General features: G+C 43.7%; 1 protein-coding gene across 2 annotated transcripts in view; it reads right to left on the bottom strand.

Moving 5' to 3' along the window:
- Positions 1 to 25,306, bottom strand: part of SFMBT1 (Scm like with four mbt domains 1) — a 72,806-nt gene that overhangs the window by 20,215 nt on the left and 27,285 nt on the right. For both annotated transcript variants that reach the window (XM_082767798.1, XM_082767797.1), the window contains exons 2-6: positions 13,278 to 13,434; positions 7,398 to 7,492; positions 2,745 to 2,985; positions 2,282 to 2,370; positions 1,079 to 1,325 (exon numbers count right to left, since the gene is read on the bottom strand). In XM_082767798.1, the coding sequence (XP_082623924.1) occupies positions 1,079 to 1,325; positions 2,282 to 2,370; positions 2,745 to 2,985; positions 7,398 to 7,492; positions 13,278 to 13,305 (700 nt within the window). In that variant the 5' untranslated portion in view covers positions 13,306 to 13,434. The remainder of the gene's footprint in view (positions 1 to 1,078; positions 1,326 to 2,281; positions 2,371 to 2,744; positions 2,986 to 7,397; positions 7,493 to 13,277; positions 13,435 to 25,306) is intronic.

The following is a 25,306-nucleotide window of genomic DNA, read 5'->3' as shown; positions in this document are numbered from 1 at the left end:
AGGGAATTACTTTTACTAGGATCATGCACAAAGGATCCCTGATGTCAAGTCTGTGAATATATCAAAGGCTCTTATATCAACATAAAAAGGAAACAAGTCTAAAAAGTCAGAACCTAACATTTTTAATAGACATTATCCACTCAGATGGTGCTGTGGAAGCCACTCATCTAGTTTGTGCCAGTGACTTGGTGTGTGCCTGCTCGCTGTCCTCATTTCAGCAGAGGCTGGTCAAGCATGAGCAAAGGCACCATGCTCAGTCATTTCAATGGAAATAGTTTCGGTTTCCTCAGCATTATTTCTTCTTATCAGTAAAGGGAAAACCACACAAAAAATATAACAAAAACACTCGTTCTGAAAGACTTGGACTTCCACAACTAACGGCTCAGATCATACCAGCACCTTGCATGTACATCTGCCTTTACAGAAAGGCTTTAGAGTAAACACTTGCCATTTTCCAGTTTTATCCCAAGGTTTCTCCTCATCAGGAAACATTACATCACCGCTCTGCTTATAAGCAATCCATTTGTGTTTCAGCCATTTTAGGCCCCACTTCTCCGATGACCAAGAAAAGCTACCACCCACCCATCCTGATATGCCTGGGAAACATGGAAATCTGTCCTGCTCTCTGGCCCCTCTTCCACGAATTAATTCTCTGGGCAACCATTTACAGGAACATTTCCATATCCACTTAGCACCTCTTTAGATAGAGCCTTGAGGAGCCTACTGGATTTCCAGTCTCAACAGCAAAACCTGCCATTGAGCAGTACCTCCCCACACACAGGAACACAAACGTATCAAAAATAATTGCAAAGGCCCCTTCCTCAGCTCCTCTCCTTCCACAAATAGGTGGAATGTTTTGACAGGCAAAACCATTTAGCAACATTTGCATGAGTGGGTGAAAAGTCTTGTAGGACTTTTTTTTACTGGTGTTTTCACTTACATTTCACTAGATACACTGGCAGATCACACACTGATTATGTGACCATTTATACATCCAGAATGCAGATTCAGAGCACCAAAGTAGCAGGAGTATTCTCAAGCATTGCTCACCGTATAAAAGATATAAGTTTTGAAGTACCTAAAGGTGGCTGCAGGTTATATCCATTCTGAGTTGCCCACCCTACTTGATGAAGGAAAGGATCCAGGTAGAATATCCACTGGTCAAATTTGTCAGAATCCTCCAGCCCCTCGTATCGCAATTTAAGTCTCCCTCCAACATTTTCTACCACATTGACAATCCAGGCTTCCAGGGAATCCCGGAAGTTTTGCAGTTCTAGTCGGGAGCCTGGTGCAATTAGATCCAATGGATTTTTCCCTCTGTGAAGCTACAGAAAGAGAACAACAAGAACATAAAAGAAATTATTCTGTACAACAACAACAACTTCCAAATCCTGTATTTCCACTTTTTTTCTGTCCTTTATACACGTTTATTTTGAATAAATAAAGTATCAACACAAAAGTAAAGAAAAACATGTCCCTTACTAACACAGGACAACAGAAACCAGCATTTAGAATCACTGGTGCTTGTATCAGAACTTCTGTACTGCCTGTAGATACAGTCAAACATTTCACTTAAATGCTGTTTATTGCTTTCAGAAGTATTATTCCTTATATATAACAGGTTTGGAGCAAACATGAATAACTCCTTTTAAAAACTGACTCATCTAGCATACAAAGATAAAAATTTTAGTTGTGAGGATGATGTCAATGGTATTCAAAAAAAAAAAAAATGTTGTGCACTTTACCACCAGACATTGATAATTAAGTGATAAAGTATCATTCTAATTGCAGAGAACGATTTAACTTGCAGTGTTACAAGATTAAGTGAAACTATAATCTGCCCACTAGTAAAAACAAAAAAATTAGTGGAAGGAGTCAGCTCAGAAAGGGAACAACCTGAATGCCAGGTAAATAAAGAATAATTTCCCTAGAGCTATACGAAGGAGGACCAGAATAGGAGGAAGATTGAAACCTAAGGGAATTTGAAAATAGGTCTTCCTTCTGAGAGAATTAATAAATAGCACAGACAATCCAAGCCTGCAGTGAAAGATATGTTTAAACACAACACTATCAACATAAAACACTGTAAACAGGAAACACTAAGGAGTGGAATTCTAAGTTCAGCATCATACTACAATGTCTCCTAAATAAAAAAAAAAAGACAACCAAAACAGAAATAAAAAAAAAGAGGCATTGAACTGACAATCTTAATAGGAGTTCCTTTAATAACATAAGGCAAAAGCAAGACAAAAACCAAGATGCAGCACATTCAAACACTTACCCCCTCCAGCAGATTAGCAGGAGCACTGCATGCTCCTTTCAGTACTCGCTGAAGGAATTCCTCCTGGTCAGGTATCTTGTCCTTGATACCTAGTGAAAAATGAGGAAGAAAAACTGTGATACTTCCTGCCAGTTAAATATCATTCGGGCAACAAGACATTACCACACTACTGTGCTGTGTGATTCAGAAGAAGCTGCCACATGCTCATCAGTAACACCTCAAAAGAAGAAATAAGACAAAAAAACATTCTGTAAAGGAAATGACAAAGCAGTAGGATTTGGAGGGTGATGATTAAGATAACCACAAGTCTCTGTGTAAATCTAAGTCCAATTCTTAAATTAAGCTAACAACTCTCTCTGGTGCAAGAGCAAAATCCAGAGAGAGTAAGCCATGGGATTTCAGAAAAAAACAACAGATAACCCCACCTTGTCCCACTCCCCTCTTCTGCACATGGAGGCATTACCTTCAGGCACTTTGAGAATCTTCTTGTTTTGCTCACACCAGCCGATGGGGTGTAAATCAGCTGTCATGATATCGCACCAAAAGTCAGCCTTGCGATCTTCTCCGTAACCATCGTAGCGCAACAGGAGCAGCTGCCCACAGGTAGTAATGATGGTGGCTACCCAGTAGGTGTTCTGGTCGGACTTGACAGCTACTTCTAGCTTCATACCAGGGGCAAAACCATTCTGCAAACTTGTATCCACCTGAAGAGAAAGATCATCACACCTGAGCACCACCCAGAAAACTTGAGGAAACAACAGGGAGAGCAATTTAGACATAATCATTAGCAAAAACCCTCATGCCAAATGCCATCCAGCCTCTTCGGAGAAACAGCTTCATCATGGTATGGGACCCAAATTAGACTGCACATGGAATCAGCATTAATGAAATCTCCTCCACACTTCAGAGTACTTTTCAACCTTCAATTAATACCTTGCAATGCATCTTCCTGTCCCAGACAGTACCTCCCCCATCACAGAAAGGCTTTCCAACTCACAGCTGGGCTGTCCAGCTAGACAGGGCTAAAAGTCAAACTCAGCAGCACAACCTTGACTTCTTGTGTTAAACTTTTTCTTCCAACCTCTTTGGACAGTGAGCCTACTTAAAGTATATACACCTGCTTTTTAGTGATGCCGCTGTCTCTGCTACTGTGCTCATTTAAGAAGGCACAAACCTGCACAAATTGCAGAACAAGGACTTTTAATGTCTCTGTTAAAGAATCTAAATAATCCTGTGTGTGACACAGTTACATGAACTGCACAGATTAACAAAAACAGCACACAGTTTTTCAGCAAGCTTATGTCTTGGAAATAGCTGAGTGCCAAATAGCATATACGTTCTGTGCGTGTGCTGTGTGAAGGAGAGGAATCCAACTGCACGGTACTCAGATACTGAGATGTGAACTTCAGAAGGGGAGGCAAAACATTAAGTTCATTGCATTCCTAGTTTCCGCCAGCTCAAAGACTCCTGCAAGGACAGAAGGATCCTGCCCTGCTCCCACTACAAAGTATTTCCAAGCTACACTTAATGTCATAGCCTCAGTCTTTATTAAACAACTAACATGTCAATTCCCTGCTCTCGGCCAAATGTGACTGGCTTTTTCTTTCTTTAATGGTCCCAAGTTCCATTTCCTCTTTGAATTAACTGCAAGAAAGGCTTTCAGTATGATGCAGATGTGGTAGATGTTTTCTGGGTTATTTATTACCAGTTCTGTGCTGACGGTTCAGTAACTGCCACAGCTATTATAGTCTCATCAGCCAGCACATACTGGTTTGCTAAAAATAAAACTAAGAGAACAACATCAGAACGAAAAGCATATGCCTCTGTTGTTAACTGTTCACATCCTTTAGGTTGATAACCCTCACTTAGAGAATCCCCTTCATAAAAACAAATCAGTGGGACCCAATACCTGCAGTCTTTCTGAAGCAGTATTACAGAGGTAATCTCTTTGAAAAGGCAATTGCCTTGCAGAAGAGATATTATTAAAGACTTTGGATTTCAATTCCCAAGAGACAGGTCACGAGCAACACAAGGTCCAAGGAACTGGGAAACCTGCACAGCTCTCTCTACCTGAACTTTCAGCCAAGCCTCGTGGCATAGAGAACTGTATTCAAGGAAACCAACAGCAACAGATGGAGCTTTCCCTGAAGTCAGGTACATTTTTCAAACGCTGTCATGTATGCTCCGGGTGGATACAGCAGAGACCAAGAAGCTAGCACCCTCTTCTGGCAGCTGGGCAAGACGACACCACAGAGGTTTAAAGCACAAAACTTCCTTCTTTTAGGCTGGACCAGTGGGAAAGCTGGCGAGCAGGAGATGCTGTGCAGGAGCTCTGTGAACATTTTCTTCAGAGCAACGCATTCAAAAGCAGCAGCTTGCTGCTGCACATCTGGCAAGCTGAGAGCGCCACTGAGCACCTGGCGACAGCTCAGCTTAGGCACCCTGATCCCCAGCCCCTCCTTCCCATCAAGTACCAACCCCTACTTTGTGGCCCTTTGTGCAAGCTTGGACCAAGGAAATCTGATTCAACTCAGGAAGAGAATGCTAAAGAACAGATTAAATGTTATTAAAAGCTTGCAAGAACACACAGCAAGCACATATCCTCAGATAATGCTGAGCACTAACTTATTTTGTAATACATATTTGCACACACATACAAGTTGAAGAAGGGTGTTCAAGTAGAGCATTAAACGGTTCCAAAGAAAGTTTACTTAGACATAGGGTGGGATAACAGCACTGGCATCCACTGCAACTCTGGGTTCCTAAACTCTGACTCCTACTAGATTGTAAGCAAAACAATCCCTTGGATCTCAGTATTGTTTAATTTTTAAAGCGCAAACAAATTAAACATTAGACCATGTTTGATTTGAGAAAGCAGCATACATTTTGCAATGTGTCTTGCTCATAGTAACAGTGGAACATTCAAAATTAATATAAGCTCCCATTTGCAAGACTAGTGCTTTGCTAACACAGGCTGGGTTATTACGGGTTATGTTTTCCTGACTTGTGCATGTACTCTCCCTACGATGTGGGCGAGGCATTTCTCATCCACTGCTCATAGCGGAAGGCCGCTCACAGTCTCACTACTCCAGCATTTCAAAAGAACCAAACAAAAACCTTAAGCTTCCATTTAAAATTTAATTCTAGTTGATGCAACACCTTTTTCTCTTGTGCCAGCATTATTCTTCAGCTTATTTTTTTCCCACTTTGCTTTTCTGAGAGCACAAAAGCTCCCTCCCAGCTCTCCTGCATCTAGATTATAGAAATCTGTTCTTCACGTCAAGCAACACACACTGCACAGACCGAGCTGCGAGGACCACCAGTTTCTAGCAGAGACATCAGTGCCTGGATGCCCTCTGCTGAAAATCTCTCCCCTGATGTATCCTGGAACTACACTAACACTTTTACAGCAGAAATGCTGAATACATGACCTTGCACCATTGAATTTCTATTAACAGCAAGATCTAGGGGATGTGACTGCTGTAAATACCCTCCTTTCCCTGCTTGTCAGTTCTGTGTCAGCATTAACTTAAAACAATTTTCTTTTTGCCAATCATATTATGGAGAACATCAAAACTGGCCTCTGGACAAATTCTAGGGGAACTCTGCTCATCAGTGCCTGACAGTTCCCGTTCTGCTTTAACCCACAGCCATCTATTTCCCTGCTCCTCCACGTGCCCCCTGCAGCTCTCCTGCCTGCATCCGTGTGCGGGCATGAAGCCGGGCCAGCCCAGCTCTGCTCCTCCTTGGATTTGCCCACAAGAGGGCACCCAAGGCAGCAGAAAGGACTGGGTGACACTGCTTTGTCCACACTCGCTTCCTAAAGCACTCTCCCCAGCGGTTATTGCTTAAACAAGCAAAGCCCTGCAGTGTTCTACACGTGTAAGGGATAATGACAATTAAAAACGTGGATTTTTTTTTTTTTTTAACCTAATTGTATTGACCACAGCCACAGTGGTCAGACCTCTTGTTTGGCCCAACTGAGAGGGCAAAGGGTGACGTGTGGGGGTACCAAAGTCACCCAAGGTGGTCTCCTGCTGATTAACAAAACCGAGCTGTCACGTTAATTCAGCTGGCCACTACTATGAGGCTGGCATCACAATTTGTTTGTATAATGTCTGAGCTGTGAGCAGGCTTCTTTTAATGGAGATCAAGCAAGGCAATGCACACCACAGTAGCAGGCAGGCAGCACCTCTCGCTGCTGCTACAAAAGGCCACTGCTCCAACTCGATGCCACTCCTCAATGGGGGCTGTGCAAGCACCACTGCTGATTAAGCTTGCTCCTGCTAGAACATTTGTAAACTAAGAACTAAAAACAATTGTAAGGTCTCTCCCTTCCAGAAACGTGATATCTGAAAGCTCATACTGAGCAAAGAACTTACAATTACAGTGTATGGAAGGGTCTCTGCAGAGCCTACATTTACTGTGGATCTTTGCTCATAACACAACTGCTGTATTTTAATAGATTCTTTAATATTTTGCAGCTTGCTTTCCCTGATGTCCTAGTGCAGCAAGCCACACTTCAGTTGTCATCCAATGGGACAGTGCAGTTCTGAAGTTTACCAACAAACGACTTAAAGCATCCAAGGGCTTATCTAGACTTCATCCCATCCACTAAACCTTGTGATCCTAATCAGTTTTCTAACTATTAAAGTCAAATGTTCAACAGAGCTATTGTTTTCTCCTTGGCCTCCTCGAGAACCATCATTAAAACTTCCTCTGAGAGCAGATCTGAATTCTGCTATTCAAGAACTATACAGCACCATTCTCTGAAGCACAGCTACTCCACAGCAGTTGACTGGTAGAAATCCCCAAAGAGAAGATGCTGGCCAGTTCAGTCTTCATGAGAAAAATCAAGCTTATCCTCTGGTGCAGAAACGACAAGGGACCCCTTAACTTCCAGTACATGAGGATGGGATTATCCTGTGCTATGTACAAACAAGATGATGACAACCAATAATAAAAAAAAAGAAATTCCACATTTCTCATTACTCTAGGAAACGTGATTTTAGTTAGTCTTCCAGATTTTAGTGCATCGACTCATCAACCCTAAACATTCAGTGTATAAAAAAAACGATGTAGGAAATGGTAAGTAATGACACAATCCCTTACTCACATGTTTAAAAGATCCATGAGGGGCTGCGATTGCTCCTGTGTCTTCTAGATACTCATCCCAATTGAATTCCATTTCTTCCACACCGGAACCAGCATCTGGAAGAGAAGCCAAACATCTTCTATCCAGCAACCCGTTGGCTAAAGTTTTGGCCTATCAAGAACTCCAGCAAAGACCACTTCTAAATGACTGACTATGTAAGCATGCAATGAACTTCAGTCATGCATTTCAACACACAAACAATGCTATTTCACCTTTTCTTGTATGTGAAGGGCACTGTAAGTTGGATTCAGTCTGACAAATAGCGAGAGCCTGAGTATTCTGGTGAAGCATAAATTGTTTATAAATCTAAGAGAGGGGAGTACAGGCATAAGCCCTGTGTTTGTATCAATAAATATTTAGGAAGGGACTAAAAGTTCTGGGCACACCAGACCTTCAGTGGATTCAATTAAAAAAAAACATCCAGGAAACAGATAAGACTGCTCTCTTTTTTTTTTTTTTTTTTTCTAAAAGAACTAAAAGAACTTTCTAAAGACTCCCCTCTTTTTTAAGCAAGTATTTATTTCAGTGTTATAAGATGCCAGAAGCACAGAGAAGGATTCAGGGTAGTTCTAAGAAAAGCAGCTCCAGACACAACTGAAATCAAGAGCCTTCAAATTAGTCACTTAAAATACCAGCTCTTAAGGTGCAACAGCTTCTTCAGAGCAAGAAAACCTCATTTCTGGATGTATTTAAACCAGAACAGGCTAAAACCACTCAAGCCACAGTTGTACACTCACTCATGCTGTCAGGGAAGAGAGCAGCTGTAGTGTGAGCCACACTCTACAATTTAGTCATATTTTCTATCAGCATTATCATATCTGTCCCTCTACCCATGGTCTCCCCTTCAGTGCTTGGCTCACTTCCCTGCTCTCTTTCCCATTCCCCTTTTTCTCTAACGTGTAACCCACGTTCCTGGGAAGTCACTGCAACCAGAACAGTTTGGATTTTACTCCCCAGTTTTGTTCACCACACAGCCCCAGTTTGTTTTTTTTTTTTCCCTGCAGGCACAGGGCGGGATGACAAAGGAGGCTTCACTTTTAGACTGGTTCTACAGTCAAACCACAGCTGTCTTTGTGAATGAAGATGAGAGATGCTCATCTCTCTGTACCAGGAAACTTGGGGCCACATTTACGTGAGAACAGAGAAATCCGAGCGTGGCCAAAGCGTGGGGAGAGCTCAGCAAAGGTTACACGATGCTAATGTTCCCTATGCTCTCACTCTTAGGACAGGTGGCACCTCTTCTTTCGAGGAGCAGTAATGTGAGTAAGAAACATTAAGTGTCCAAAAAACAAAAACAAAGGATGAAATGCTTTCACATTCCCAAATCAGAGCCACAGACATGCTGAAAATCCGCTAAGAATGCTTCACAACACTTCTTATTCCTTGAATAGAGAGGGGCAAATATTTGCCCAGAAGTCTGAGCTACTTTAAATCATCTAAAAATCATCTAAATCACCTAAAAACCCTCTAAATTCTCAGGGTATGGTGTGTTCATTTTCTCTTCAAATGAACATTAAACTCATCTTTGACTTTTCATTGGAATTCTAGGAATGTTTCCCCAAATTTAAAAATGCACCTTCAGATAGCTTTTGTTTTATGATGACAGTATCTGTTTTAAAAGCAGCTCATTTGCTCCCGATTCCACTTTCATTTTGCTATTTTTAATCAAACAGAGCTGCTTATGTTGGCCTTTCACAAGCCTGAGAGCTCAGAAAATTTGGAGCTTGAGGATCATCACCCATTTTAGAGGATAATTTTTAACTTACTGCAGAAACACACCTGGAAAAGGACAAAAGCAAGTAACTCAAAAGCAGGTACCTTGATTTAACACATTTTGACGGAGTAGAGAGGGTAAGTCGCAGAACACAGCAGTTTGCAAACTAGGGTGCAGCTGAGCCTAGTTTTGGCTGCAAGTCATTCGAAGAAAAATATAACCTCATTGAAAAAACAAAGTAAGACTTCTCAACTCATTAAAACAACACTTTACTTTAACACCGCCATCAAAATGGTTAAGTTTACAGCTGGCGAACCAAAGCGGGAAGAAACATCAGCTCGGACAGAACATTTATGGTCAGGCAAGCCTCAGAACCAACTTGCTCGGACTTTGCGCCGCTTGCCCTTTTCCTCCTTAGCACAAGGCTGCTGGACAACAGCAACAGCCCGGCTCTCATCCAGCCCCCCAAGCCCTGCGCTGTGATGTCTAAGCATACTGCTCTGCTAGGAGAGAAGCAAAGCAAAGCGACTGCTCAGTGAGGTTTAGCATGCTGGAGAGCCAGGCAGATTCAGCCGGGAGTACTGCCGGGACGGCTCCTGCCTTGCCGAGCCTTCAGTAAGGCGGGATCATCAGATAGCTGTCTGAGGGGCAGTTAAGCTCCTTAAATGAGGCACAGGTCACTTAACACACTGAAAGGGTCAATTAGTAACTTATGTTGCCACTTAATTGCCACAAGGAGCTCCCAGAAAGCCTGCTTGAATGCAGCTCCTGCTACCCTTTTGCCTCTAAGCAGGGTCAAAACCAGTTCCCAAACTGATCAGAGCTATCCCAGGTCCTTTTCACGCCGCTAATCCCCAGGCCCTGCAGCCCGTGTGTTTTCCTACCTCAAAGAGCCGTTTCCTTCCAGGTCTGCGACGTGGGGAGAAGGGCTCGGATCGCTTTGTACCCCTCGATGGCCAAACCTGACCAGCACACCCAGAGCTTCTCCTGAAACTAGTCTTAGGAGGCAGGCCCGGCTGATGGCCTTGGCAAGCTATGGGATACCGACTCACTCAGTGCTGTGCTCACTGAATCAGTGTGGAACACGACCAGCTTGTTGGATACAGCTCCCAGCAAAAACACTCCACGGTGTTTCACAGAGCGAGAATTGTGTTTTAGTTATGGAATGGCCACATCATAGGACTATAGAAAATGAGAAAAATCTCAGAAATCCACTACCTATTTTTCTACATCCAACTGCAGAAACACTCCAAGAGGGGGGCGAAGCAACCGCTCTCCAGCAAGACTCACATGCTGGAAAGCTTGGAGTCAGAATCCAGTTGCTTTTCTGCTTTCACTGGTAGGATGCTTGCAGCGGAGCAGGGCCCTCTTTAAATCACATCTTTGATCGGGTCCACTGCCAGATTGTGGCAGGCCCTCCCGCACAGCTCCGTTGTGGTGGGTTAGCAGATGCTGGGATACGCAGAGGACCGGTTTAATGAAGCTGCATTCCTGAGGGGCTGTACATCTGTATTAAACATCCAAATCAATCCGAGTTCAAACTGCCCAGGCAAACCTCTTCTATTTACACCAGCAACTCAATTCTACTGTGAGAAAACTTGTAGATTAGGGTGACGGATGACAACAGGCAAAAATGTGTTTTATCCATTTAATCTTAAAGCACAATTTGTTAAGTAGTGCTGTAGTTGAGTACATGTATGTATGTTCTCTCTTCCTCTCCATATCCTTAATTGCTTGTGAGTCCTAAAAAAGCTCTGCTTTCCACTACGTAACAGGACATATTCTTCTATGTTAGGCAGGAGATTGAAGCACACACCAGTTCAGTGGCAAAGCACAACCTTGGCACAGGCAGGGAGAGAAACCAGGTGTGATTCTCATCCCTGTGGCCTCGCCATACAACTAGTTTTTGCCAGGTAGACTTTCAAATCAAGCTATCATATTCGGTAAGTAAAATCTGAGAGGTGTCCTACAGAGCTTCTGAGGAGAATGCACATTCACTCTGAAGGTCAGAAAATGGTAAGAATATTCAAAGTTTCCTGGATATGTACACCCTTTCCTATTTATCACTATTTCTACTAGCATTATTTTCAACATCTACTCTTCCTTTCTGGACTTAAATATGAATTATGTCCTGTTGCTCTCTGACACATACAAGTAGAGGAAGAATACTGAATTGTATCATTTGGATACAAGACGGTAGTGGAATATTAAGGGCATGAGCACTTAAATATACCTACAATGGAAGCAACCTACACCAGACTGTCTTGATCTTTGGACTGGAGTTAAACTCTCAGTGCAAATAACTTTCATGTATCTTTAATGTGATTGAGTTGAAAAGAGTCACATAGGACATTTAAATACATCACATCGAAGTCTAAAAGACCTTCAGTTAAAGCTAATCTAAAGGTTTCTCACGCTGAAACTTAGATGTATTTAAATCTGATTTTAGTAACAGTTAATCTTTGCCTTCTATACCAGCTGCAAGGCCATGAATAAATAAAGACAGGTTAGAATTTCGGCAGCTGAGGAAGACTGTGAAAAGAATGAAAGTTGTCTTTCCCACACAAAGACAGTGGAATCTCCAAAACCTGCTATAAGTCATCAGCTGGAAGCATGACACCAGTCAAAGGAGGGAGTGCACATTCCAGTAGGGGTTGGGACTGGTCACTGCAGAAAACACTAGCCAAGGGTGCAACACCAAAACACTGTGCTTATGCTTACGTGGTGAGCATTTGCTGGAAACTGCCTTCGCACTGAGCAAGTAAGGCTCTCTTCAGTTATCATCTGCTTTTCACAGCCACCTGTACTCAAACCAGACACTGAAAGGATGCTCAGGACAATACCTGTTCAGCAATTACAAGAAACAGGGAGCCCTTCACGGCGATTCCGTAAGCAGGCAGAGAGGACTGGGTGACCTCTGCTACTTTTGGAGGAAAACTGAAGCAATTCAATATAGGTTTTAGTACAGATCTGTGTGCCACCAGCCTGTGAACACCCTGCTGCTGACCACATATACATCTCCTTACTGTACACAACCTGACAGAAGTTAGCACTTCCCAGTAGCAGAGGAAACTGCATTTGTATGTGCCTGGAGACATTCTGCATACTTGTGCATGCTGCTTTTTCTTGCTTATTTGAGGATATAATGTTGACAACAACCTGAGTGATTGGCTATAATTAATAATCAAAAAGCCCGTTTCAGCATCAGATAGCAGGTGTTAACATTCTGCTAAAAACACTGTAGATTAAAATCATGTTTAACATTTTGTCAGTAACACAGCAATCAGACTTCCATAAAGTAGAGGTACAAAAATTACCAACTGTGAATTGTCCTGTGAGAAGGGCTGCTCGTTGGACAAGTATCAAAGGAAAATAATACTCTGCAAAATCCTAACCAAATGGTTTATGTTGGTAACTACAAATAGAAATGTACTTCTCATTAACTGTCCCAACACTGCACTGTGGGTAGGGACTTTCTCAAGGAGAAGGAACAAACTGGCAGTGAAGTCAGGAAAACAGATGGTCCCTGTGCATACAACCTAAGAACTCTGTTTCAGAAAGCTGTTAGTATCCCCAGCCGTCCCAGACAGACATTCTCCTCAGCCTGGTGCTTCAAGATGAACCAAAACCTGAGCTAATGTGTCATAATATACCACTCTGCAGCAGGTTAGGAGCTGATGTCCCAAGCCCATCAAAGGGAGCAGCAAGGAAGATCAGAAAACCAGGACAGATTACAACAGCACCACACAGCTTCGATTATCTGACTTCTTAAACCAGCAGCACAACCCTGTGAGAATATTAAGAGCAACATGAAGGCACACGAGGACAGAACAAGATAACATTAACCACTTTGACAGGCAAATGCCTTAAAATAGTAGCGATAAGCTCATCTTATGCTGGCATCACGAAGGGGAAAGACACAGCTTCTTAGAAACATAATTACTAGGGTGGGTCGGATTTTGCTCTCCTTTAAGCCAATGATACACTTTGCTTCTGAAACAGAGCAATACCAAACTTAAGCTCAGTAGTCAGAATGTAACCCACAGTAACTAAAATTTGAGCTTTCCCCACCTTGCTTGCCAAATATTTTGAGAACCTTTAGCCCCAGAGCTCCACCGCTCTATTACCTGCATCATACTGCTGTTCTCCATTCATCTCCACAGTAGCCCAGTGGTTATGCCAAGCAGCCAGAAGCAGGGGGATCCGAGGCTGTCACAGTTTGGTGGTCATGAGTTGCCTCCCACTTTCAATCCTGCTGGCAGCCAGGACATTCAAGAAGAGATCCTGAAAACAAAACAAAACAAAAAGTTAGGGGTGAGTGAATTAGAAAACGCTATTGTAGATATCTTGGCTATAATCGAAGAACTAGAAAATAGCACTCTGGATGCAGTCCAGGTACTACAAAAGGAGGTAACAAGTTTGCAAAAATAGTACTCCAGAATCAAACGGTATTAGATTTATTGCTAACCTCACAAGGAGGAGTGTGCACTGTAATTAGTGCTAGTTGCTGTATGTATATAGATAAAATGGGACGAATTTAACTGATCTTAAAAATATTCGGGGAAAAAAAACACTACAAGATCCTACATAGAGTGGCTCAAGATGACACTTCCTGGGGATTTAGAAACATTTGGGAGAAACGAACTTCGTGGTTACCTGAATGGAATTAGCTCACACAACTATTTGTTGGCATTGTAATAATAATGGCATCGTGTATCTGTCATTCCCTGTGACATCTGAAGAAGAATATCGCACCCTGATGTTGAAAAAAATCAAGAGTCGGGTATGTGAAGAGGTGCAAAAGCAACAATAGGAGTAAGAAAAGACGAGGGGGGAGTTGTGAGAAACAAAGTTATGTTTTTGCAATAGACGGTGGTTTTACAGTGGAAAATTCCACTAACCTTGCACATTCAAAAGTGACTGTGCGGCACAGCAGTCAGTGGGGAGTATGTTAAGCAGATAAAGGGAAGGTCCCACTGTCCCAAAATAAGGAGGCTAGCTAAGAAAAACAAGATGAGCAGTACAAAATCAGTAAAACCAAAAATCACGGGCCCTCTAGTCACAAGGGAAGAAGGAAAAAAAAAAGGAAGAGGAGGAATTAACAGTTGGTCAAATCACATTGTACATATGTGGTATAGAAATGCGTCGAGTAGGTTGGGAACCTGTCGTACTCAGCCAGTGAGGAAACAGGGGAGAAATCAAGTGTCTGGTAAGAGGTAATATAAGGTTATGATAAACTTTTACTGTGTGCTCTTATTTGCAGGACACCCACCATTGCAATCACGAATAAAATAGCTTCAAAAAAGATCTTGTCTGAGAAAATTTGTGAGAAAAATCTCAGGATCTTCAAGGAACACAGCCCCTCTCCAATCTAATACTCCTCTCTGCCAATAGTGCCCCAAATTGTTTTGGTGACAGCAGGACAAGAAGAAACGCGCAGTATGTTTTTACAAACCCACCCTACAAACAGAGAAGCCATACAATCATAGATGGCTGAAGCATTTAACATCTTCCCATGTTAGCCCTCATCCAGAAGCTATCGTTCTGCAGAACATGCCAGAATAGCATGTGTAAAATATTAGAAATACCCCAAAAGTGGTTGGTTTTTGCACCGTGGATTCACTATACACATGTGCACACACACACACTGGGTCCCACAGGCTGAAGCTATTCCTGCTCTTGATGCACACCAGGCAAAAATAACCTGTTTTGAAGCTATCGGGTTAAAGCAAACAAAGTACAGATGGCAGAAATACGCTCCTAAACATTTTGTGATTACAAGCCATGGCTTTCAAACCGTTACTGCAATTCCTATGAGCAATTAAATCATCATTTCATTATTACTTGTAGAAACTGAAAAAGGACAGGTCTAACCCAATACAAGTTGTTTTTACACCTGGGCCTCCAGCCCTGGAAACAAATTATTAGCTTAAAAATCATTAAAAAAAAAAAAAAGCTTCAAATGTTCTTTGCATTTCTATTGAACGCCTTGGAAGCACCTTGTTTTCCTTTTTAAACAATGTACTAGGAATGACGGAAACTTTTAAAAACAAAGGCTGTATTTCTCACCCAAACACATTTTGAGTAACTACGGTTTACAAGACGGAAGCCTCAAACATTTGCAAGTCTTAAATTGTCCTGAGTTGTGTACACCTGGTGTGTTTATGAAGACTACTTGATAATCCTTAGAGAGGTTGGTTGGTTGTTTTTTTTCCAAGGTTTAAAAAGAAAAAAAACAACAACAATTTTTCCCCCTGCTATAGCATGGGCAAATCCCTAAAAACCACAAGTTGCCTAGCAGATGGAACCAAAACCTTCCTTCAAAATGAGCACCACAAATAGGTGAAAGATTCTGCACGGTGAAAGATTCACCTTTTAGAGGTGCCACTGTGATTTCCCTTCTGAAGCTCTAACTGGACTGGACACAAGATAGCTATCAATGACTAAAGATCATTTTCCATCCAACTACAACTGCTTGCAGACTTGAGGCAGCTTTACGCAGGCTGCAGTTTCATTTGTATTGTCATTCAAATAAGCAGACTGTGAATTACAGCTGGTCTGAAAAAAAAAAATCTAACAGCATGTTTTTTCCTTTGAAAATTTGTCTACTTGTTAAAAATTGAAGTGTTTTGAAGAAGCAGCTCTGTGAAAGGGAAGTTGAGGCGCCCAGCTCGCCCACCCCATTGCTCAGCAGTCTATCAGGGTGACCAGAGAAGGCAGCTCCCGTAATGCCAGGCTCGGGGACGGAAGGGGCAGTGGCACTGTCGCTTGTGATAGCAGTATCTTCAGGCTCTCAGGGTCTGTGTGCAAAGCAAGTTCTGAAGGATGTGTCTCCCTCGTTTCGATGCAGAGAACTTGGAAAGAAAAACAAAGGGGAAGAAAAAACCTCTCCGAAAGTAGAATCATAAAATATCCCAAGTTGGAAGGGACCCATAAGGATCATCAAGTCCAGCTCCTAGCTCCACACAGGTCTACCCAAAAATTCAGACCATGTGACTAAGTGCACAGTCCAAACGCTTCTTAAATTCCGACAGGTTTGGTGCAGTGACTGCTTCCCTGGGGAGCCTGTTCCAGTGTGCAACCACCCTCTCTGTGAAGAACCTCTTCCTGATGTCCAGCCTGAACCTCCCCTGCCTCAGCTTGACACCACTCCCCTGGGTCCTATCGCTGGTGATTAAGGAGAACAGATAGGCCCCTGCCCCTCCACTCCCCTAATCAGGAAGCTGTAGGCCGCCATGAGGTCCCCCCTCAGCCTCCTCTTCTCCAGGCTAAGCAGGCCCGGTGCCCTCAGCCGCTCCTCATACGTCTTCCCCTCTAGGCCCTTCACCATCTTGTAGCCCTCCTCTGCACACTCCCCAACAGTTTCATGTCCTTTCTGTGCTGTGGTGCCCAGAACTGCACACAGTGCTCGAGGTGAGGCCACCCAGCGCAGAGCAGAGCGGGACAAACCCTGTAAGTGGAGGATTTCCGTGGTGTAATTGTGAAATACCGAGTGTAGCAGGCTGCAAATGCCGGTGTGCTGAGCATGACAGTGGAGTGTCCAGGTTGCTAGATGGCCGCAGGCCCAACCAAACTCAAGTCATGTGTTAACTCAAAGGGAGATGCCGAAGCTGCTCTGTAGACTGAGCTTCTTTTTGGCATGAATTTTAGGGAACTGCAATGCAAAACACTGAGAGGCCCAGCTGGGCTTTCCTGCATGCAATACCGTGAGCTTCACACACACAAAAGTAAAACAAAAACTGGAACAGAACGGAGAAATATCCACCGACACTGCTCAGTGGTGTAGGAAGTTCTCTGGAACCAACAACTTGAAAATGTCCATTACCAAGTGAGGAACAAAAATCTGTGCACGTGCAAGCCTGAGTATCTCATTAAGAGCTCCTTTTAAATGGGGGCATTCTGTGACAAAATCCTACCACGTGAAAGATATTTATACAGCTTTATTCTTTACAGTTTCAGGAATGCTACTGGACGGAGCTCAGCTGCCAGTTTTTCCTGTACTGTTCCCAACCTGCTCTTCTCCAGCTCAGAAAGTCTGGGTTTGGTGGATACCCACAAAGCTATCAGTTAACTCCCAATTCTGCTTTGTCCCTATGAGCAATTTACTGAGAAATTAAGCAGAGCTTAAGAGAAATAAAGCAATTTCCAACAACCACCACCTGTTTCTTACATACCTGACTTCCACGCTCTTAGGACAGCGCTGTGCGGGAAAGCCAAAGCTGTGGTGTTCCCTGAGCACCTTTGCTGAAGGTGATTTCCCCCTGCAGACAGATTCGATCTAAACTTCTAGCACTAGAAGATCAGGTTGCTGGTAACCTGCATGATGCTTGGCACACAGAGAAGACCTAACCAACGACGCACTTTTTATCGTTAATCCAAGTATTTCCTGGTAATGACCTATAGGAAGTCTATAACCTGTCACTCTGCTAAGCCAAAACAAAGGCAATGCTGTGAAAAAAACTAGTGAAGCACATAGCCCAGCAAATTTGGGGATGTATCACAGGTTTCTATCAGTAAAACCCTGGCAAAGTACAATTGAAATTTAACTGAGATTAACACATTGTTCATTTATGGTATCCAGCTCCCAGTTAACTTCTAGAACTAAACTACATGACGTAAAACTAGTTTGTTGTTGTTTACAATGAGGAAATATTTAAACACCCCCAAAAATTAAGAGGCTGTTTATTTAGAAGATGCCAAATCCTGGCAGCTCCTGTTGAAGTTGATTGATATTCTGCCCGAGTTGGGTGGTTATTCAGGATTTCATAAGCAGCACTGGTATTTTATGTACACAACATTGAGAATACTTGCAATTAGCAGCCACCATGGCTGATGCTTGCAGTTTGGCACCCCAAAGATTACCTTTTGATAAACCTCGAGGGGAGGGGAGCTCAAGTGCCGCTGGAACAGAGCTGATTTGGAAATACTTTGGACTCTTCAGTCTCACTTCTGCATTTCAAACCTCCTTTCAGCACATGAAATATTCAGATGTTAGCAACTGGAGGCAGCATTAAAAACAGTTACAGTTCATTAAAGCCAGATGGCTCACTTGAATATGAAAAGAAATCAAACATAAGTTGGATGTTGAATTAAAGTAAATCAGCTGGTGTCTGAGGCTTAATATTATTTTAAAACAAAGGCGCATGAGACAACGGGGACATGCGATACTCCTAGGGACCGGGGAAGAAGCTACAGAAGGGATCAGGTTTCAGCACATTCCTTCATGTAAAGGCATCCAGCAAAATCTCCTTCAAAACCCGGTGCCTGCACAGGGGGAGCCTCACTCCACAGAGGCAGGCAGGAAACCTGCTGCAGAGCTCTGTCAGAGCAGGGGAAGAAGTTCTTCAGCATCTGAAACCTTCAGCTCGGCCACTGAGAAAATCTTCTGCCAAAGCAGGACCAAAAGAAAAGGTCCTTTTAGTTATCCTGGGAGCATACCCTGGAGTGGGGAGGGGAGGATTCACACATATATACCTGTGCTTTCCTACTTCACAGATATACTAATTACGTATTCCTTATGAGGAGACAAAGCACACGCACTTCAGCTAAGGCTTTCTGTAACAAATTCTTTGTTGTCAGACTCATGCTTGTGGTTTAGCCGTGCCCTGCTCAGCACAGCTTCTGATTAGGCCCAGCGTTCGCAGTGGAGATTCTTGCTGGCATTTCAGCAGAGAAACCACGCGGGACAAAAGCAGCCCTCTGCTACACCCTCCTGTCTGAAACCCATTCCGAAGGAACACCCAGCACAAAGCAGGGGCAGGCGAGTGCCCAGCAGCAGCAGCCTTTCTCGGCGTGTGGTTAGAAATAGGAAACAACCAGGAGTGCTTACGCTTCCTTGTGCACAGTGACCCCTTCAGTGATTATTCCCAATTCATCTTACTAATGCACGAGTTCATCGTAAAAGCTTTTCTGTAGTTAAGATCTGTATCTGTCTCCTATGACACAATTACCTGGGTGGAGAGACTCTTCCTTCATGGGCAGGAAGGTGTGCACCAACAGCACACCAGTGAGCCCAGTATCACTGCTGGGGTGGTCTGGCACATGGTTCCAGGCTGGGAAAGGCAGCTTCATGGCTTTTCTTTCTTTTTTAAAAAAAAATATTTTCCTAATCTAACATCACTGCAGGCAGTCATGACAAGGCACTAGCTGCCTCACTGGCTGCACGATGAGGCTGGGGTGCCACGGGAGAAGGGGGACATGCACACAGTGGGTGCTCCCATACCCCACGCCTTATCAACACGGTCGCAGATCGAAGCTGGCTGAAATGCAGCTGCGTGGGGTCTCACTGAGGAGATAAGCTCTGCGGAGAACACCAGCCCTCATGAAGACATGTTCACACCCTGCAAGGACAAAGGGACTCCAACCCGACAGAGCCCCTGCTAACGGTCACTGATAAGAGAGCCAAAAATCCGATAGGACCCTCTAGGATGACAGCTTCTTTTGAAGTGTTTCTTCTGAAACAAGCTTTCTCCTGTCAGCCTTGTATTTAAGCAGTAGAATTTGTTCAACAGAATTGTACAGCACAACCAGAACCCAACATACTTCAGGTAGGCACCAACTTTATTTTCGGTCCACTCGCATGTGCAGTACTTGATTTCCCGTGACCATTTTTACACAATCCATTACAGGTATACTGGCAAGGTTCGTATCACAGCAGCTGCAAACTCCTTTTGTTAGTATTTTCAGCACAAGACAAAAGAAAGATACCCAGAAAGCAAATCTGTCAATCAGAACCAAAATCTCCAGCACTGAAGGAAACTTTCAAGCAATCAGCTACAAGGCTGCTCAGTGCAGGTTTCATTCCCTCGCTTGTAACAACACACGAACAGTACAGAAACACCCAAATCTCCTGAATTAGAGGTCAGTGTTTCCTGGGAACAGCCACATTCTTTTGGGGGAAATTGCCAAGGCCAGGTAGCCCACTGCCCTTTCAGCAGGACACTGCCAGTTACAGGCACAGCACGTCAGTGGGAGGCATTTGCCCTCTGAAAAATCTCATCCTCAAAACCAGGACTGAAAGAGGCAAAAGCAAGCAAATATTTAGAACGACCTTCAGTAGAAGAAATCTTTTGACGGTAGAAGATCTGTGATGGTAAGGAATCATTTAAAGTTCAGGGATCAGCAGAAGTCTGCACAATCACCTCGGTGACATCCGGACAAACAACTTGCCTGAACCCCACAGGGCTGCTGCCGAGGCGCTGCTCGCTCTCCTTTCCCCCGTCCAGGATTGTTTCACTCCATCCACACCGTGCACAGCAGGCACAAAACCAGCCCCCCTGGCTAACCAGCCACATGGAGCACGATTCTTGCTCCTCGTGTGTTTTGTGATTCAACAACCACAACCGCACTTCTCTAAGCTCCTGTTCTTCTGTGCATACTTCTGTTTTGCTGTTTTTCTGTGCACGCAGCACCAGAGGGCCCACACACAGCTTTCAGCGAGGATGGCCATGCTCTCCAGTTCTTTGCTTGGGAAGCACAGCATTCTGCATACCTGCTTTTATGCCTTCTTTCTCTTCTTGTGCCCCATCCTCCTGTTATTCTCCCTGCTGGGAGCCATAGCAGGGATCCTGCTCTTCCAAGAAGGGGTCTCCAGGTCGCTAGGTTTGGGGCAAGCTCTGGGTTCTCTAAGCCTTGCAGAGTCAGGACAGGGTTTAAGACGTTTCTTGTCCTTCAGTCTTCTCTTTAGTCACCATCAGTTGAAAGCCCAGCATTTACAGAATTTCCAGCCGTCAGCTCTGTAAGCAAAGTACTTCACAAGCACATGCTTCCCTAGTGTCTGACCGTCCGCGAACAAAAGACAAAGTGTGAGACATCTCACTAGCTCCAGTTTATGGTGGAATGTCGATTTTCTCAAGCCATTTTAAATGCTGTCCCATGACTAGCAAAACACAATTCTAGTTTTCTTTCCTGTGAAAGCCACTATCTGCCACAGATCCCTTAGCTCAGCACTCTTAGCACACTCTAAATCTCTCCAAGACAGCCCTGCAAAGCCCAGAGTATCGACTACATATAGGCAAAATAGTTTGATGCTTCTCTAACAAAGAAATAAAAACGCTACCAATGTCACTAGCTGCTGTTGTTGTACCAAGTCACAGCTGTTGAAGAAATTTTCCTGTCCAATACAGATGGAAACTTTGGGTGGACTTCTAGTTCCAAAATGCACCAAATGCAGCCATCAGCAGCAATTTGGGCTCACAGCATGCTGCATGCTGTCCACGTGAGGGCAACTACAGCACTGCAAGCACACGCGAAGGGGAGTTGGGTCAGCCCGTGCAGAGCACACTACACAGCACCACTACACTCCTTTGCACGTGTCTTCCTGTCCCAAGGGCTTACTAAAAACTCTTCTCTTTCTGCCAGCTTCCTGGGGTTTGCCCCAGGACGTGGGCAGAACACCGAACGCTGGGATTTGCTGGAAGCAGAGCAGTAAGTTACCGACACACATTTCAAGCATCGCTTCTTCAGGCGCAGATGCCCTCAGGTCCTGGAGAGGCACCCCTACGAGGCGCTGACGGAGCAACGTCCCAGCAGCACGTCCCGACTCTGGAGCAGAGGCTTTGCACTGGCTGCAGCAAAGAAGAGGAATCTGCCCTTGCATGGCACTGCCACCGCCTCCCCACGTGCAGCCGAGGCGGGCAGCTTGCTGCGCTGGCCAACTTCTGCAGGAGCCCCTCGCGTCAGGCTAGGAGAGCAAATTGCTGGGTTTGCACAGACCAAGAAACAAAAACCTGGCAGCAGACGGAAAGGTTGCAGCCCTGGTAATCCTTTCTGCCTCAAAGACGTGGAAATGTTGTGTGTGCATGTGCATTTTTATTAGGATAAAAATGTTTAACGGAGGAAAGGAGAGTCCTTTTGTCACAAAATGGGATCGAAGCTTGTACACTTAACCTTTTAACAGGGCTACTAGTCCACCATAGAAAAAAACAACAATCTATTTAACCCAAGTCCGCTGATGCAACATTTGGCATTTATCTTCTTTCACTGAGGCTGTATGAATTTATGTGATTTTTCCAATCCCAACACCTGCCCGAGGTCCAGTTGCTCCTGACCCTCAGCAGAGCACCACCAGCTGTGGAACGCACTTAAAACTGGGAAGGCTGGTTAATAAACGCTGTAATTCTCAGCTCCAGCTAAACAAATGATGGGATCTGTCTTTCCAACCCGTGCTGCGCTACCCAGTTGGTAAGGCCATCTCCGCAGGGCTACACGTTAAGTCCAGGTGAAAATGTGGAAGTCACTGCTCCCAGCAAACTCAGTGCCGAGCATTCAACTTGACCGGGGACCAACACATGACAGGGCTTCCCAGAAAGTTCTCTTGTATTTATAATTGCCTGCAAACAGAAACTATTAGGAATTCCTTGGTTCGATTCAGCAACATTTAAGATAGCAGCTGTTTTTGTCAAGGTTCTGTTTTTTTTTTTTTTTTTTTTTTTTTTTTTTACAAATGCAGGAAGTCTCCAGCATTATTCTGCCTTCTCCAGCTACTTTTTCCAGCAGACAGGCTACAAAAAGATTGGGGGTTATCAGCAAATAAAGAAAACGGCCAGAATAGACTTCTCCATTTTAATGCAAGACTCTATTAATTGCTTACCTTACAGCATGAAAACATTTGCCTGAATCTGGACAAAAGGATGAAGGAGGGATGAGAAATTCTTGGTGCTCTGAAGAACCAGATGACGGCTCTAGAATTTCTCATCCTCTGTCTAAAGACAGATAGTGTATGGACAAGTTCATGTTCTGCCAGGAACACGCAGTAAAAGTCATCGCGAGACGAAGTAGAGCTGACAAACAGCAAGGAAATGGCTCCTGCCTCCACAACTGAATCCCCACCACGTTAAGTATCAAATCCCCCATGACATACTGACGCGCTGCAGATGGCTGCCCAACAAAAACGCAAGAGTTAAACTGCCAGCAGCAATGTGTGGGGTATGGGACCATCTAAAGTGGGTTTGAGTAGCCTCTAAGTGAAATGCACACCGCAAGGCACAGCACTGTGAAACACCTGGCTTCTCCCCTGCCCCACAGTAGGTGCATTACAAATGGGTACAATATCCTGGTTTAGATTTTTAGAAAGAAATAACCAAATGTTTTGTCACTCACCACCCAGTCTTGCTCTTCTGACTTGAAGTATAAATGCATAAAACTCACTCAATTTTGTTCAAGAGACAACTCTGAGCTAGTGGCAGGACTTGAGATACTCAATACAGAAACCTACGCAGCAACCTGGACTGAGCTATTGGTGGAAAAGTGGGCCATGAAAACTCCTTACCACAACAACTTTTAGCTCCAAAAGTAGGAAGAATACCAGGTTGTTGCAGTGGTCTCAAGCACGAGCACTTCCAGCACCAACAGACAAATACAATTACAAACATAACACTCGGCTATCCAGTATCTGGAAGTTGTTTTAAACCAAAAAATGCATTGATTGCGCATACATTTTAGGCAATTAATAAAGATAAAAACTCATCTGTAAATGCCTGAAACATAAAAATTACCCAGAGACTCTGCAAAAATTTATCTGTTAGAACAACAGATTTGGAAACTAATTTCAATGCATGAAAGATATCAGTCCTGCAGATAAAGTATGAAGGTCAATGCAGTCTTAACTGAGTTGTAATAAATGCCTCCATGATACTGCTAGGAGGCTCGATTTATTCAAACAAGTCCCCTCTGCCAACTCCTATAATCTGTGCATATGTTATAAGAAAGTCTTTGAATGCAATCTTAGCAGGACACTCAACTTGTCTCAACACTCAGGTCATGCAAAGGGAAAAAAAAAACCCTGCAGCATCTTCCAAATCCTTTTCTGAAACTGAACTCCTCATTCCAGGGAAACTGAACTTGAACCATCTAATGGATGCCACCACTACAGACAAAACATCAATAAGAGGAGGAGGAAGTGGAGAGGGAAGGAAGGTACTCTGCAAACATGACATTAAAAAAAAAAAAAGCCAATCATATAAAATGCTTTTGATATATAAAATAATACTCCTACTTTGCTTCCTTCCTTTGTTGTGTCATTGAAACAGTATACAATACCAAAATAAAATAATATATTACACCCATTTCTCAGAAAAGCTTCTACGCCACAGGCTACATGTGGAAAGGGGAACTCTCCCTTGAATGCCAACAGAACCGCAAGATAAAGTCAGGTCCCATCAGCCAGTGAGGGCTCACACCAGCTCCAGCCATTTGAGATCCACAGCCAAGCCCAGCTTAACCCCAAGGACATTTCCTTTCACCCCACCAACACACAAGTTTAAAGGTTAGGAGCTAAGCCTGTTTGTCAACACATGTACACCCCGCGACAGATCCCATCAACTCCATCAGCATCCTAACCAGCTCTCACCATTTGTGAAATTACTGCCGTTCTCCTGGATTTGCATCTAAAAACAGACTTCATAGTCTAACTTTAAGTTTGTATTTATAAAATATTGCCACTGATACTTGGGGGCAACAAAGGGAGTAGCATCTCATTCCTACTTCTTGCAGACATGGAGTGTTGGTCATCTCTGAGCAAGCAACTATCCCCAGGCAGCCAAATCCGCAAGGGTGGGCTACAGTGAAAATTAAAATAGAAAAGAACTGGTTTCAAAGGTTGCAGGTTTTGTACTATATTCAGTTTAAATAATTTCAATTAAACAGCAACAACAAAAAGAACTAAGAATCTGTTATTTGTTTTTAAGCACACTAATGCACACTAATTTGTTTTTAAGCACACATACACTCTACGCAGACAGATGCAACTGCAAATCAAACTGCTGTCCAACAGACAGAAAGCCTGTTTTAACAAGCAGTGGCTCTAAAAAAAACATAATTACAAATAAAAGCTGCAGAATGAAGTAAGACACTGCACTGTTTTATCAAAAACACTCATCACGTCGTATGGAGCTGGATCAAAACCAAGTCGTAAGTCACTGTTTTCCTTCTGCAGAAGTTAGCATACACCTGGGCAGCGAGTGTGGGGAAACAAAACAAACGCAACCTGTGGCTGCAGAAGGTGTGAAACCAAGGCTCATTTTCCCCGGCAAGGACTCAGTATCACCTACCGCCAAGAAATAAACCTCAGCCTACCAGCTAAACCCAAGTGCTGGAGCCCAGCTGCTGCTGCATGTGGGAAGTGAGAGGTGGAGGGACTGCAGAAGTGTCAGCCGCA

Source organism: Aythya marila, assembly GCF_965140915.1.
Source record: "Aythya marila genome assembly, chromosome: 10".
NCBI lineage: Eukaryota > Metazoa > Chordata > Aves > Anseriformes > Anatidae > Aythya > Aythya marila.
This window is presented reverse-complemented; position numbering and strand designations above follow the sequence as displayed.